General features: G+C 37.7%; 2 protein-coding genes across 4 annotated transcripts in view; one reads left to right on the top strand and one right to left on the bottom strand.

Annotated features, from left to right (window-relative positions):
- The window catches only part of ABCB11 (ATP binding cassette subfamily B member 11), a 43,792-nt gene extending 38,265 nt beyond the window's left edge, over positions 1 to 5,527 (top strand). For both annotated transcript variants that reach the window (XM_030454024.1, XM_030454025.1), the window contains 4 exons: positions 448 to 645; positions 1,426 to 1,632; positions 2,490 to 2,636; positions 3,321 to 5,527. In XM_030454024.1, coding sequence (XP_030309884.1) covers positions 448 to 645; positions 1,426 to 1,632; positions 2,490 to 2,636; positions 3,321 to 3,521 — 753 coding nt within the window. In that variant the 3' untranslated portion in view covers positions 3,522 to 5,527. The remainder of the gene's footprint in view (positions 1 to 447; positions 646 to 1,425; positions 1,633 to 2,489; positions 2,637 to 3,320) is intronic.
- A 22-nt stretch (positions 5,528 to 5,549) lies between these two features.
- G6PC2 (glucose-6-phosphatase catalytic subunit 2) lies at positions 5,550 to 11,888 on the bottom strand. Of its 2 annotated transcripts, none has more exons than XM_030454026.1 (5): positions 11,671 to 11,888; positions 11,226 to 11,335; positions 9,413 to 9,530; positions 8,471 to 8,586; positions 5,550 to 7,276 (listed from the first exon to the last, which is right to left on the bottom strand). In XM_030454026.1, the coding sequence occupies exons 1-5, from the start codon at positions 11,886 to 11,888 to the stop codon at positions 6,765 to 6,767; spliced, it is 1,074 nt and encodes a 357-aa protein (XP_030309886.1). In that variant the 3' UTR covers positions 5,550 to 6,764. The 2 variants fall into 2 exon arrangements, with proteins under 2 accessions (XP_030309886.1, XP_008503354.1); XM_008505132.2 differs by having other exon boundaries at positions 9,419 to 9,530.
- Between the last annotated feature and the right edge of the window lie 2,664 nt (positions 11,889 to 14,552).

Genomic DNA, 14,552 nt, shown 5'->3' with positions numbered 1-14,552 from the left:
TCTAGGAAAACTGACCTGAATTCATGTATTAGATTAATAGCATGAATTGTGAAGTTCAGTTGATTTTATTTTTTTCACCAAATCTAGTTTGCAGAAATGTATTTGAACTATCACCAAATTTACACTTACACAGTGTCTAAGTTAAAATATAAAACTTACTGTTTTGTAAGGCAATCCTGTTTCTAGTTGGTGCCTCTGATCACTGCAGTACAGGGAAGTATAAGCAGAGCAATAGTGTTATGCCTAGTGGCTTCATCTCTATAACAGCTACTCCAGTATAGATTTTATCCCTCTTATGGGCTAATGTTACAAGCATAAATGTCATATTCTAAATAAGAGATGCAAGAATGGAACCTGAGGAAGAGTTACTTTGTACTTTAAAATCCAGTTTTGAGCTCAAGCTCACTGTAGTATCTTTTCTCATTTTATTATTTTTTTTTTCACCAGGATGATTTCAAGGGAAGCATTGAATTTCTTAACTGCAAATTCACATACCCTTCTCGGGCTGATATTCAGGTCCTGAAAGGACTCTCTGTAGCCGTTAAGCCTGGACAGACTTTGGCATTTGTTGGGAGTAGCGGCTGTGGTAAGAGCACCAGTGTCCAGCTCCTGGAGCGATTCTATGACCCTGACACAGGCAGTGTGGTAAGCAAAGGAAACGTGGTTTGTGTGCTGTTGTTTCCAGCAATGCTATAAGAACTCTGACTGAATGTCCTACTGCACATCTGAGCAGTGGAGGCACACATCTACACAGCCTGGGCTTCAGCTCCTTCTAGTACAAATGTGGACTGTTCTGACAGTTCCTGAGTATCATCTCAGATGTATTCAGGCAAGAACAGTACAAACCTCATTGCATCCTCATGCATTATGAAGCCATAGGCTTTCACCTTGGTAGCTCCTGTATGAAACATACAGCGTGGGAGCACAGGTAACAATCAAGCCTGAATGGAGCAACAAAGAGCCTGGAACATCCCTAAATATATAGATTCAACATGCAGATTCTTTGCAGGTTGAATTTGTCTAGATTTATCTTCCAGCTAATTACTTACTGTTTAAAAGTCATTGTGTATATTCCTCATGTAAATAGTAGTTCAATTTCTCTTTCTTTGGAAAAACGTAAATGTGGTGATCACCATGCTAGGAAGGTAACAAAGCATGTGCCTAGCCTTATGCAATTAAATAGTTCACTTGGATTTGAGGTTAAGCAAGTGATCTAATGTTTGGCTGGATCACAGATATATACCCCCAAAATATATACATCATGCACAAAGGAGTAAAATATAAGAAGATTATTCAAATCACTTTAAATCAGTTGAGTCTGCATTTTAGTAATGCAGCTAAATAATTTACCTTTGCTATAAACTATTTGGGGTTTGTAAGCTGTTGTTTTGTAATAATATTGAATTTTCTTCTATTTCCTGGTAGTTAATAGATGGACATGACACCAAGAAAATAAATGTACAGTTTCTTAGATCAAAAATTGGAATAGTGTCCCAGGAGCCAGTGCTATTTGACTGCAGCATTGCTGATAACATCAAATACGGGAGCATCACCAAAGAGGTGACAATGGAGAAAGTCATAGAAGCTGCCCAGAAGGCTCAGCTACATGATTTTGTCATGTCACTGCCTGAGGTAAGTACCTGTGAGGTGCTGACTGTAGAACTACAGATAGGCTGCTCAGTGTTCACTGCAGCAGGACTTGTTTCAAATCTAGTTAAAGTTGCCACACACATATGCCTTTTATTTACTTTTACAGCTATAAACAGTAGGGGCAAAGAGGGCGTCATGGCCATTCTTCATGTCCCTGAGAGTTTGGGTGTGAGGTGCTACTGGATTTTTACACAGTAGGCAAATATTTATAGAACTGAACACAGTTACAACACTGAACTAGAAGACAAAGAAAGATTTTTCAAAGCTTTCAACAAAAAAGAAGCAGCAGCACAGTTCAGCAAAGTGTTATGCCATATCAGAAACAATCAATCCTGCTCACAGCTGTGGGAAAGTTGCCTTGTGAGTAGGGCAGACAGACAAAATTATTTGAAGCTGGATGCTTACATGCACTTGAAAAGGATTTAAATGCACTGAAATCATATAAATGTACATCAGAAGAATGTAAAAGATATGAATACAATTTAGGCACTCAAAAAAACCATTTGTCCAGAATGGCCTTAAATCACTTTTAGCCTCTCTTTCAAGATTTGGGGTGGGGGAATTTTTTTTTTCCTCAGACAAATCAGCCAATATCTTGCTATAAAATTTTTCTTCCAGGCTCTTCACCATACTGCCCAGGCCTCACGCACTGCAACACTTCGCTTGGAAACATCTCCCAGATCTCTGTGTCACCCACACAGTGTTTCTGCATTGCTGTTTTTTATAAGGAGGAGGCATTGGTCAGCACTCTTGCCTTTCTCCTCCCACTCTTCCTTCAGGCTGTTTACTGGTGTGTTTGCTTGTACCAGAATAAAAACTTGATTTTATATATTTTTCAGAAATATGAAACTAATGTTGGGGCTCAAGGATCGCAGCTGTCCCGTGGGCAAAAACAACGCATTGCGATAGCAAGAGCCATCATAAGAAATCCTAAAATTTTATTACTGGATGAAGCTACCTCTGCCTTAGACACCGAAAGTGAAAAGGTAAATGTGCAGTGATAAGTGATGAGAGAAAGTTAATACAGTGGCTTACAACATACAATGCCTTTTTCTGTTCTATAGAGACATCCGGACATACTCCAGTACTTGACTGCAACACTGTTAATTCAGCACTTAAACCTTTAATGCTCTTTTTGAAAGATCCAGAAAGCAAGCTATAAAGAAAGCCAACTACAAGGGCTCTTAGACTGCCAATGAGAGGCAGCACTTTCCATACAAACTCCCTGGCTTTCAAAGCATTAGGTGGTAATGTTTCATAAATGATCCTGCACATTACAAAACAAAGAAAATGTACTCAAGCATATGAATGATGTGCCTGAATATCCAATAAGAATGAGTATTGAGGGCCTAAGAACTTGGGCAGAATTTGTGTAGCTTGTATACGCTCAGAGATTAGAGAAATAGAGTAAATTAAAAAACTTATCCAGACTGAGCTGACATTCAGCATCTCAGCAGCTGATTTTACTTGTTCCTTCTTTGTACTGCTAATAAACAGAATTCCTGACCCAGCTAAGCACACCAGTAATATAAGCTTTGATTTAGCCTCATTGTCACTTTTACAAGTGGTGCACAGTACACTTAACCTGAAGCAATAATCAGGTCTCTCCAGCTCTGAGTCCCAATTTAGTGTGCATATTTTCACTCTGACACTTTTCCTGTTGCCTTCAGACTGTGCAGGCAGCGCTGGATAAGGCCAGAGAAGGCCGTACCTGCATCGTCATTGCTCACCGCTTGTCCACAATCCAGAACGCCGATATCATCGCTGTGATGTCCCAGGGACTCGTAATTGAAAGGGGCACCCATGATGAACTGATGGCCATGGAAGGAGCTTATTATAAGCTTGTCACCACTGGAGCCCCAATTAGCTGAATTACTGTGATTCTAAATTTTAAAGACTCCTTTTCTGTAAGCAGATACCCTGCAGTGGGTATGGGTATGTCCACGCCCCGTTGTGCTGCAAAATGCTCTACAAGACTGTGAGTGCTGTGGTACCCTAAATGTATGCAGCTGTTCGCAGCTGTGTGCAGCATAACTGCCAGGCATAGGCAGGACTAAGCACAGGCTGATGGATTCAGGAAGTAGCTTAGCCCACTGCTAAGGGAAAGAAAGCCTGAAAATGGGAAAATTCTTTGCTGGTGAGCTGGGGGACTGCCACCACCTGCAGTCTGACTGCACAGTTTTGTCATTCCTCAGTTATCAATCAAGAAATATTCCAGTGTGGTGGAGTATGGAAAATGCCACTTGTCTGGGTAATCTCTGTGAATAAAAAACAATCCCAAGAATGATGCTGTGTATCTGAAGGGATCAAATCTCTCCTAATGTTTGGTCTGTCCAGGATTACGGGAGATACCCTTACTGAAAGGCCAGAACCCCCACCCTTCCACCCCCACTATCATATGCATCAGCTCTGCTGTCTGGGGAGGTTGGGCTTCACTGATGCAGCTACAGCACCAACACACCAGCACCCTGAGCCAGGCACAGCAGTGAAACTTAAACAGAACTGAAGAGTTCTTCCAAAGAAGGCAGCTCCACAAAAGTAAAGAAAGCAATCAAAAAGAGGAACAGAAGCAGATGAAGATCATTTTCCCTACACTTATCACTCCGGGCAAGTTATCAAATACGATTTTGTTTTGGAATAAATATTTCAGTTAAATCAATGCAAAACCCCTCAGTTAATCATCATGGTTACATAATCTTTTCTACTGAGATGATGCTGGATAATATGTTCTTTTTTTTCAGAAGGAAAGACAATGATGAGTGTTTTTACAGAAATCATAAATATAGTCAGTAAAGTGGAAAAAAGTCATTATTAGCACCTTGCTCATGTTAAGCAGAATTGATAAACCACGCAACAATTAATTCCAAAACTACAAAGGTGAGAAAGTACCTTCTTCTGTCAGAAGCTTCTAACTGTAGCAGTTTATGCTAAGGTCTAGTGCATATTTCTCTGAATTATGTTATTGGATATTGTTTGTAGAACTACATGACTCTTTCCTTTAGTGAGTGGGATCTTAGAAAAAAAGCAGATAGACAGAAAGTCTAAATTACAGGTTTAAAATTTAAATCCTATTTTTGAGTAATGGGATATTAACTGGAAAGGTTGTTCTCCATGTCCTAAAATCTGAAGTGGGGTTTACCCACTTTATAGCACTTTATCACACCATAATGGAGGTTCTTATACAACTATGCATCAGTGCCAACTACTGAAACTTGAATAGATATGTAAGGGTGAAAAGTTTATTAGACATCCCTTAATTCTGTGCAGCAAAAAACAACTTCAATTTTGGTACAACTCTATTAATAGACTCACTTCAACACCCCCTACTGAAATCCCATAGGTGACACTGAAATGCTATTTTCCCAAGTAAGTGTCTATTTTAAGCCTTAACTGAAAATGAAAAAGGAAGCTGCATTATTTGCCTTAAGTTTTAATCTTTTTAGCCTTTTTATAGTACAGAACAATAATAAGTTTGGATAGCTTTGGACTGAACTATCAGTAACCTATTGACATACCTATAGTATATTTAATTGAGATTAGTATTTAAGGCCATGGAAAAATAATGACTAATAAAACCTACAGTTACTATGTACTCACTCTATAATTCTTTTGCTTGAAGGACACCAAGTTTGTGGCCAAAATTATACCAATAAATTGTAATTTTTACTGCCTCTTGTGCTTTAGTACTTATCCTCTTACCCTGCAGACAAGCTCAAGAGTATCTTGCAGCAGGTAACAAGTATTTCTGTGTATTTACATCCCACCTCTTACAAGGGTCTGCTGTGGAGGATGGGGCTGTTGAGAAGGCCAAAGCAACCACACTATCCCCTGCCTGCAATGGAGCCTGTCATCTCCTTGCACAGGGACATGGGCCCAGGTGGGTGATGCTACTATGGATTGTCATCCTAACATCATCCCATTTTTGGGCAGCTGATAAATATTGGATGCTATGTATTGGGAAGTATGTCCACATGAGACAGTGTACAAGCACTTGTACTGGTCTTAGATGTTCTTGGGTGCCATCTCCTTCCACTTTATACCTGTGTGCTATTGACAACCAGATGATTATAAAGCTCTTCAGCACCTGTGCAAAGGGGTTAAAGGGCAAGTGGAGCTATGTGGTGTGCCTGTCCATGAGTAACAAGCCTTGAGGAGACTGCTTGGTGCAGATCTGGACTGACCTTTCCTCTTGCAATGACTTTGCCTGCAATCACATTTGCATGATTTACACAACAAACTGATTCAGGCTTGTGACTCTTGAAATGAGGGAATCAGACTAATTCACCTTTGCACTAAAGGAGGACAAGCAAAATTCTAGAAGTAATATGGTGTCATTATTGACAACCTGCTTCATTTTTTGCTCTGTGTAGATGTACAGAGCCCAAAGACTTGGTACATTATATTTATGCATTTTCAGTATCAAAGGTGTAATCTGTATCATTCATGATTTATGTGACTACTTTCAAAAAGTAAAAATGACAAAAAATCACACAGTAATGCAAAAATATATTCTACAGAGTCTAATTGAAATAAATGTTTATTTTTTTTTTCCATCTGGCTTAATCAGAAGCTGTTTTGCTCAGGAAGCTCAATAAGTTAAATCTAAAGTCTTCTTTATAGCTATGCTGGCCTTTTTCACAGTGCCTGGGTATAGCTGTACAGTTGTAGGTGGTGTGATACTCTCACACCATTATCTAGAAGTTTAACACAATATCTCTCTATAAAAAAATTAAATACTGAGTATCACTATATACAATTGAGGCCTGAAGCACCATCTAGCTGGAGATGGACAGAACTAAAAGACCACCAAGTAGCTACATAAAACTAGTTGATTATAGTTTTAAAACTTCAGTGTGACCCAGAGTATCGGGTATTTTTTACCATACTGCAGTGAGGTTGCAATATTTCTATGAATGAAATCAGTAATTATTGTTTCTGAGCTGCCAAAGTCATTCTTGAATATACTAATTTTTGATGTACTGTTTACTTACCAGGAGCACACTGAAGATGCAGTGGCATCTCCCTTGGTTAAAATGAGTTAGCAAAACCACTTTTGTGAAAGGTTCTTGAACAGTTCATATCCATCCCCACATTGCTAACCATTTGGAAACTACCTAATTCAATTTCTTTTCAGTTGTCCTCATTAACGAGTGAACACAGTAAGGAACTAAGGCAACTACAGTCAGAGGCATAGCTGCACTCTTACAGAAAGAGAGCACATAGAACAAATACTCAGTATGAGTAGGTATCTTGATGAAATTATACAGCTGCAGTGTAGCTAAGGAAGCAGCTATACACAACACACGGAAACTTCTCTTACAGCTATTTTTACCTTTGCAGCTTGTGATGAACATTTCGGAATTAATTCCAAGACCTAAGCCAAAGAGTGCACCTAAATTCCTCACCAGTCCAGCAAATGGTGTTGTGTCAATGTTTATCCAGTCTGGATTGGCACACCACTTCTTGGCTTTTGGAACAGACCATAGCAAGTCAATATCAAGAAGCTTGAGGATTAGATAAAAGCCAAGGGCAAAGATGAAAAGAAACAAGTTTGTCTTCATGTACATTCTCAAGCTTGCTGTCTGAATTGCAGAGGTATGCTCAAATGCTTCTGCCACAAGAATGCCTGTGGATTAGAAACTCATGATTACAGGGAACAACACATTTGTACTTTGAAGAAGCACTTTTACAATGCCCCTGTAGAATCTGTACTTTAAAGACAGAACAATATATCTATGTATTATTTATGTATATGTATATATATACACATACATACATACATACAAAATTTACCACTTCTGTTGTACATTACAAAACCTTTCCTCCCACTAAAAACTGCTAATTTGGAAAAAAAATTAAATACCAAGCACCACATGTTTTCTGATATGAGGCATGCCTTAGGCCTGACTGCATCTCACAGGAGACAACCTGTCAAACATTAGATACCAACTAGAACACTTCTTTTCAACAGAACTCCTCCACTCAAAACTGGGCCCATCAATACAGAATTCATTACTGGTTCCCATACAGGCTTTGAGTATTGACAGAGACCACAGAGAACACACTTATATTCTTTCTTACTCATTACTTTCTTACTCTCCTGGTTATGGAGAGCTGAACTGCAAGATGTTAGCCAGAGCTGCCCAGGCTGTTCTGCATCGGTGAATGACAACTGGAGCAGGCAGCTCATACCCAATGCTCTGGACACCCCTCCTTAAAATCAGATAGGTACCAGAGACATCGTTCATAGTTTGAACTCCCAAAATACTAATTTGAAGCATGGTTGAGTCTGAAGAATGTACTTTAACTTCTTCAATAATCTTGGGGAGTTTGCACTGGTATAATTTGCCTTTTCCTCTTTTTACCACAGGCCTCTGGCCCTGTGTTTGTCCACACTGCACTCATGCCAGTTTGTGCCTGGACTCAATTTGAAGTGAACCAAATAACTTCCTCCTGGGAGGATAGGTCAGGGCCATATAGAACCAACTTCCTCTCTGATCCCTTCCACACAGATGTGTAAAATCAGATGCTGTCAGTATAAATCAGATAGTGCCAGCCTGTAGCAGTGTGGGAATAACACAGCCAGCATCAGCAGGCACTAGACAAGGGTTCACTCTCTGTGTGAATCACAAAGGCAGTGGATACATATCACCCCACATATTTTACCTTTAGACTATTATCAAATCCTTGATTTTCCAGAGAGCACCACTACAGCTGCAAGCTGAGTAGCACTACTAACAATCTCTCACCTTTTTGCATACTTATTTTTTTTCAGGCTTTGCATATATGTTGAAAAGAAAAGAAAAAACAGCAGCATTACCAGCAAATACTCCAAGAACTACTTGATGTGGGAAATGCGTTGCAATGAACACTCTTGAGATGCACACACTGATCTGGATAATCCAAAAAACACTCCAGAGGAATGACCATGTCAATCTAAGAGGGAAATCGAATGTGTTAAGAAAATAAGACAGGATAATTTTCTTAGAAATTACACCAGGCCCCTTTGTGTCAGGCTCATATTTTTACCAAGCAGAGGTTTATGAGTAGAGAAGTTTAGAAGCTGATTATTAAAAACTGGATGTCAGCAATAAAACATCAGTAACAGTGGTTGCTCTCGAAGCTGCATCTAGGACTGCAGGAACAGACCCTAGTAGTTTAGTGGTTTTAGTGATGAAAGTCATCAATGGCAAGATTAATTAATACAAGTGCCTCAAACATATTTCTCACCATGAAGTCACACTTAAATGCAAAAGTTCAATTATTAGGTAACAAATTTCACAATGTATGGGAACAATCTTGTCGGGCTTTGAAAGAAAAGCCATCAAAGCAATTATAAGTCTTCCCCACAGCGCTGAGTAACGTTACATGGAACCTTACCAATATTCCATGTATTTGCTTTAAAATAGGTGAAAAAGACTACTATCTAAGCAGTAAATTTATGTATTAACTAAAAGTTCCAACACATAAAGACAATTAATAGAATTTGAAACTTCCAATACTGAAGCTGTGACATGTCCTTTACCAGGACCTGATTCAAAGATACTGTATGCAATGACTTTAAGTTAATAAATACCAACCTATATAAATGGATAAATCCTCTTAATATTATTTTTCTTCACCTGAAGTAGATAATGATAAAGGCTTTGTTTTTTCTACAAACTGGACAAAACAGACTACAAATTTTTGGTTAAATCAAATCCATTAAAAGCATTGCATGTATATAAGGAACTGTCTGCATGAGTTAGAATTATGAAAAGACACTGACCTGTGAAGGGTAACTGCTGATTTATCTTTCAATCTAACTGTGTAGCTAAGTGCTGCTGTGACCATTACATACCAGACACAGGAAGATCCCATGGCATGTCCAGATGGGCTTCCTAATAAAAATAAAAAGGAAATGTTAAAAAAAAATGTTACCAAAAGTTACCATTTATTGGCACTTACTCAGGCACATAATTGTTTAGAAAGAAAATGCTTAACAAAGGCTAAAAGGCTTCTCAAAAGGTAATTTTCTGATTACAAATTTTTCAGAAGACATATTCGATATATCTTCTATATATATATAGAATACATATTCTGTATTCTATACAGAATATTTGTCTGAAATCAAGTAGGCAGCAGCTTAATCCTAAACTCCACAACAGAACAAAGGTACCGATGTTGCCGAGCAGCATTGGGAAATCTTCTCTTTGTTCTCTTCTAGGAAAATATCATGCAGGAAAAATCTTTCAGAGATCATCAGCAAATTGCCTACTAGAATCAGCATGAACTCCACTTTAAGGTTTATGTTCTTAAAGTCTTACAAATACCAGATGGGTGCAGAGTTTTAGTTCAGCTCATTTCAGAAGTATAAACCAAATTCAGGTCCTAGATTGCTTGCCACATAGTCATATAAGAAGTTCCCTCAGCTTTCCCTTTTGTTGAGCTTCAGAGTTAATGGTTCAGGCTACCCTAGCAATATTTGGATGTGTACATCTCACATCTGTGGCTGCTTCTCTAATATTTTCATATTAATTGCATACTTTAAAAATGTGTGAAGTACCATATAAGCTCTCACAATGACTGTGTGCACCTAACAGGTGAGTGACAGATACTGCTGATGGTCAAGGGCAAACCTGGAGGTGGGAGAAAATGTGATCACTATAAATGCAAATGAGGAATCGATATCAGAGCTCTGCAAACCACTTAAAAGCTTGCAGTGGCATTGACAAGGCACAAAGCACAATCATTTTCACAGTCAATATTTTCATCTACAAGTTAAACTAAATTCAGTCAGCTATGGCCAAGCATGCTTACCTTACTTCACATATTAAATGAACACTGCATAAGTTAATTTAAATTCAGCTGTATTTCATTTGAGTTCCACAGAAAAGACAATGAGATATACAAAACTGTAAATACATTGGAAAAGTGCATTTTTTTAAAGACTGTTTTCCCCCATATGCTTGTACACATATTTCAACACCCCCCCCCCACACACACAGTATCTGGTTTTGGGAAGAGTGGTTCTCTTTTACACTTTATTTACACTATTTATCACACACACAATTGTGATACATTTGTGATACATAACCCATTGTTACTACTGTTGTTATTTACACTGAACCACCTACTAGCTTTTGTGATTTCAGTAATTCTTTCAATAGTGCACAAGCCCTCAAACTCAACAGCCCTCTGCTCTGTTCTGAAACAGTATTAAACAATGTGGAATTTTTCTCCCCTATTGACATAACAAAGCAGGTGTATCACTCTTTCTGAATCTATAACATGGCTTTTTTTTCTCGCTGTTTTTTTCCCCCTCCTGGTTCATCCCAGTGGAATTTATTTTTAAAGTACTTTTAAAGTAAAGTATTTTTAAAGGCAACAAAGCAAACATTCTTGTCATAGAGAAATGAAATACCTATCACATTTTATTTCTTCTTGTTTCTCTTACTGTATTTAGGTGCTATTTTAAACATGAGCTTTGAGATTTGTATATCATACAAGATCTTCACAGGTCACGTCCTCTCCCCCTTAGAAGCCATTATCGCTCTTAAATGTAATATATTACTATAACCTCAAAAAATTCTTACCTGGTCCAGTTTCACATGTTATAGGAAACTGCTCAAGACATGGGTTTGACTGATTGGGATAAATCATTGTTTCTTGCACCCACCAGTATGGGCGATGGCCAAATAAAATCCTGACAAAAAATAAAATAAATGCATAAATGAAGTAAAAAAAAAATTATATATATGTATCTATCTATATATATATATATATATGGCCAGCAAAGCCTGATACATAATCTTACAAGGAACATGAAGAAATATATTGCCAAAACTATCTATAAGTTCTTCTTGTCTTAAAAAAAGGTCATTTCAAACATATCTTAACTACCTTTATTGTCAATTTCTGTTTTATAATTACAGGGGAAAGTCTACTTGTACATTATTCACAAAAGGTTTTCTAAACTTGAGTCATATATAGTAATTATCATTAAAAATAACAAATTTTAAAATAAATCTGACTTCTTACCATTTAAATATCAGGTTGAACCAATCTCCAATGACCGCCACCCATATCATTTTAGTACCAACCACTTGGTTGAGCTGAAACCAAAGAGGAAAATAAATTGAAAATATATTCCGGGGATCTCCAACATGTGACATAAAATTAAGGAAATCCTGGTAAGCCCTGTAGTCCCTCTGTAAATGCTGAATGATAAGCACGCCATTGCTGTGAAGGAGATCCATCTTAATGGATTAAATTGTACTTGAAATATAGTCAAGTTCTTTTAATCTTAAGTTGCTAGTGAGAATGAGAACCACAGAAAGGTGCTAGTAAAAAATGAGAGAAGCTGACTGATGTTGCCTTTATATTGTATCGGCGTGGTGTACCCAGCCATTCCTCCAACACGTGGTTCCAAATCTCTGGTAAAGCACATGAATCTGTTAGCACTGGAAAGCTCTTCTGTTTGCAAATTTTAATTGGAGGAAACTAAGTGAAGTACATGCTGAGCAGCAGCAAATTGTAGGGAAAGTTTTGTGGGAACACAATGCACGAATTATGTGATCTTTTGTGTGAACAGTTGGAACATGTTTGCTTGAATTTTTTTCACAGTTCATTTCATTGCAGGACGGACATTAGTAATGTGTATACTTCATTAAGTGTTGCCTGTATAAAGGATAGAAAGAATACACAAATAATTGGTCTTTGTGGAACTGCCATTACCCCTGTACATATCACTCTTTGGCTACCAATGCCACAACTGATACCTTGCACACATCTTCAGTCACCGAAAATACAACAAACAAACATCCATACAGCAACGATGCTGTTGAGCTCTAGGTTCAGTTTGAAAGCAGCCATATTCTCAGAGCTCTGAAAAAGAATAATTTCCTTCATACATGAGGCCACATTAATCCAGGGTACAATGCAGCTGAATTTTAGCCTGAGCCATCTCATTCAGCATCACCATTCTCACACATTGCTTACATGATGCAAGTCCTACACACCTCTGCCAGCAGGAGCTGAAGCCTGACCTACTGCAACCCCTGTCTTGCTGCCCAGCCTAGCAAAACGAGACCTGCTTTGCAAACCAGAAAAAGGCTGGGAAGAGATGATTACAAGTACTTCCCTGAAGTATTCCCAAGTGAAGCCTTTGGGTTCTCCAGGGCCAATAGCCAAGAGGAAACAGATTCTGCCAGATGGCAAGATTTTAAGAGCATATTAGCACCTCAAATTTAATCAATATTAGTACTAATAACTGCAGCATAGAAAAAAATTATGTTTATTTGTGAGGTGGCAATGAGAAACTTTTTTCCACAAGAGATTTAATAGATACCATCTGAGCAGCAAGAGGAAAACCTTTGTTCTTTATCAGGCTCTCATATTATCTTCTGTTAAAGATCACCTGTTATCTCTGAAACAAATCAGGAAACAAAAGCAGCTGTATATATATATATATATATATGTATTGTGCATTTCCCTACTGCTTTCTCCATGGCACTTAAAGCTGAACTAAAAAACTGTGGAGACAAAAATATGAACTACTTAACTGTTTTTGCTGAAGAGAGACTTAACAGCTTAACAGGGCTTTATGATGTGTGGTCAGGGAAGTCACATGGAAACATTAAGTAGATTCAACAAATAAGACATGACAAATAGATGGACTTAGAAGACCTCTCTTCCTGACACAATCTCACATTTACTTTAGCTATTAATAGTCTGGTTTTAGAAACTTTTCAGCAGATTTAAACCTTGTCTGTTTATTGCTACCAGTTCCATTAAGCCATGTAGAAAACCTTAAAGAGATGTAAAATTCTATGCACTGTTTCGGGGTAGCTACTACAATATTTTCTGTACTTTGATTGATTTTTCAATTGTTATCACCTGATTTAAAGAAAACCCTTCCAAACCCAAATATTCAGGATATTTCACCAATCAATATTTCCTAGCTTTTTAGCTGCAAATATCTGAGGTTTGTCTCTTGCTAAGCCATAAAGCTTATAGCTCTTCAGTGTGTCCAGTAAGGGAACTGTCAAACAAATTAACTGATGGAACTAATTTTCCCTCTCCCAGCTCTTTTCCAGTAACTTACTTGTTTAGAAACATCTCTCAATTACATTTTTATATGGTAGAGTCTTCTTGCTATTTTTTTTCCCCCCAAAAGTATCTCTCCTTTAAAGATGAGTAGGACTTACAGTAACAACAATGAAAATCACCCTTTTAGACATGTCTGGGTTTAGTATGCAAAAATGTGGAAAATCTGAGGCTTTCTTCTGTTTTTTCAGTCTAACTTATAATGGATAATTAGCTTGACATATGAGTGTAAATGTCAGGTCAGTTGGTCACTGAGTAATGTGTGTCTTGCCTGTACTACTTAGGTAAAACTGGATCTGCAATGAGGTTAAGTCTAAATTACTATTGTTATATTGGGAAAAATACTTCATAATAATGAAGTTTCCATCAAGATACAATTTAATCATCTTTCCATTGCAATAACGTTTTGCATATGTTTTAAAATTCATAAATATAATGACACCCAATCATGTTACACACTGCCATTGTGTTGCATCTGCTCAGGCTGATCTTTTCTTTGGACAGAACCATTCAGGCACACTTTGGTTAATATATAATGTCTGAAAGTACACCTTGGCAATGTTTCAGTAGAGTAACCTCTTTTAGAATTAATGCTAAAGGCCTCCTGATACTTTCATTTTTAAGATTCTGCAGCTGGTTCATATGCTGCTATCTTTTTGATTAGAAAGATAAGCCCCTTAGATGTAATGAAGTCTAACAGCTAACAGCAAACATATATAAGATACAATTTTCTCCTACATTCTTTCTGACTGCTTCAGAGCTTCGACATCTGCATCTTAGACACAGAGGAGTCATATTTATAAAAAAATGTTTAA

Source organism: Calypte anna, chromosome 7 (genome assembly GCF_003957555.1).
Source record: "Calypte anna isolate BGI_N300 chromosome 7, bCalAnn1_v1.p, whole genome shotgun sequence".
Taxonomy (NCBI): Eukaryota; Metazoa; Chordata; class Aves; order Apodiformes; family Trochilidae; genus Calypte; species Calypte anna.
This window is presented reverse-complemented; position numbering and strand designations above follow the sequence as displayed.

What these genes read in the sequence shown, in the direction of transcription:
- G6PC2 (XM_030454026.1), bottom strand. Translation starts at nt 11,888, where the DNA reads ATGGATCTCCTTCACAGCAATGGCGTGCTTATCATTCAGCATTTACAG. An exon ending in GTTACCCTTCACAGGTCAGT is followed by an intron (nt 8,587 to 9,412) that starts GTCTTTTCATAA and finishes TTTCCCTCTTAG; the next exon opens with ATTGACATGGTCATTCCTCT. An exon ending in AGTTCTTGGAGTATTTGCTG is followed by an intron (nt 7,277 to 8,470) that starts GTAATGCTGCTG and finishes TCTAATCCACAG; the next exon opens with GCATTCTTGTGGCAGAAGCA.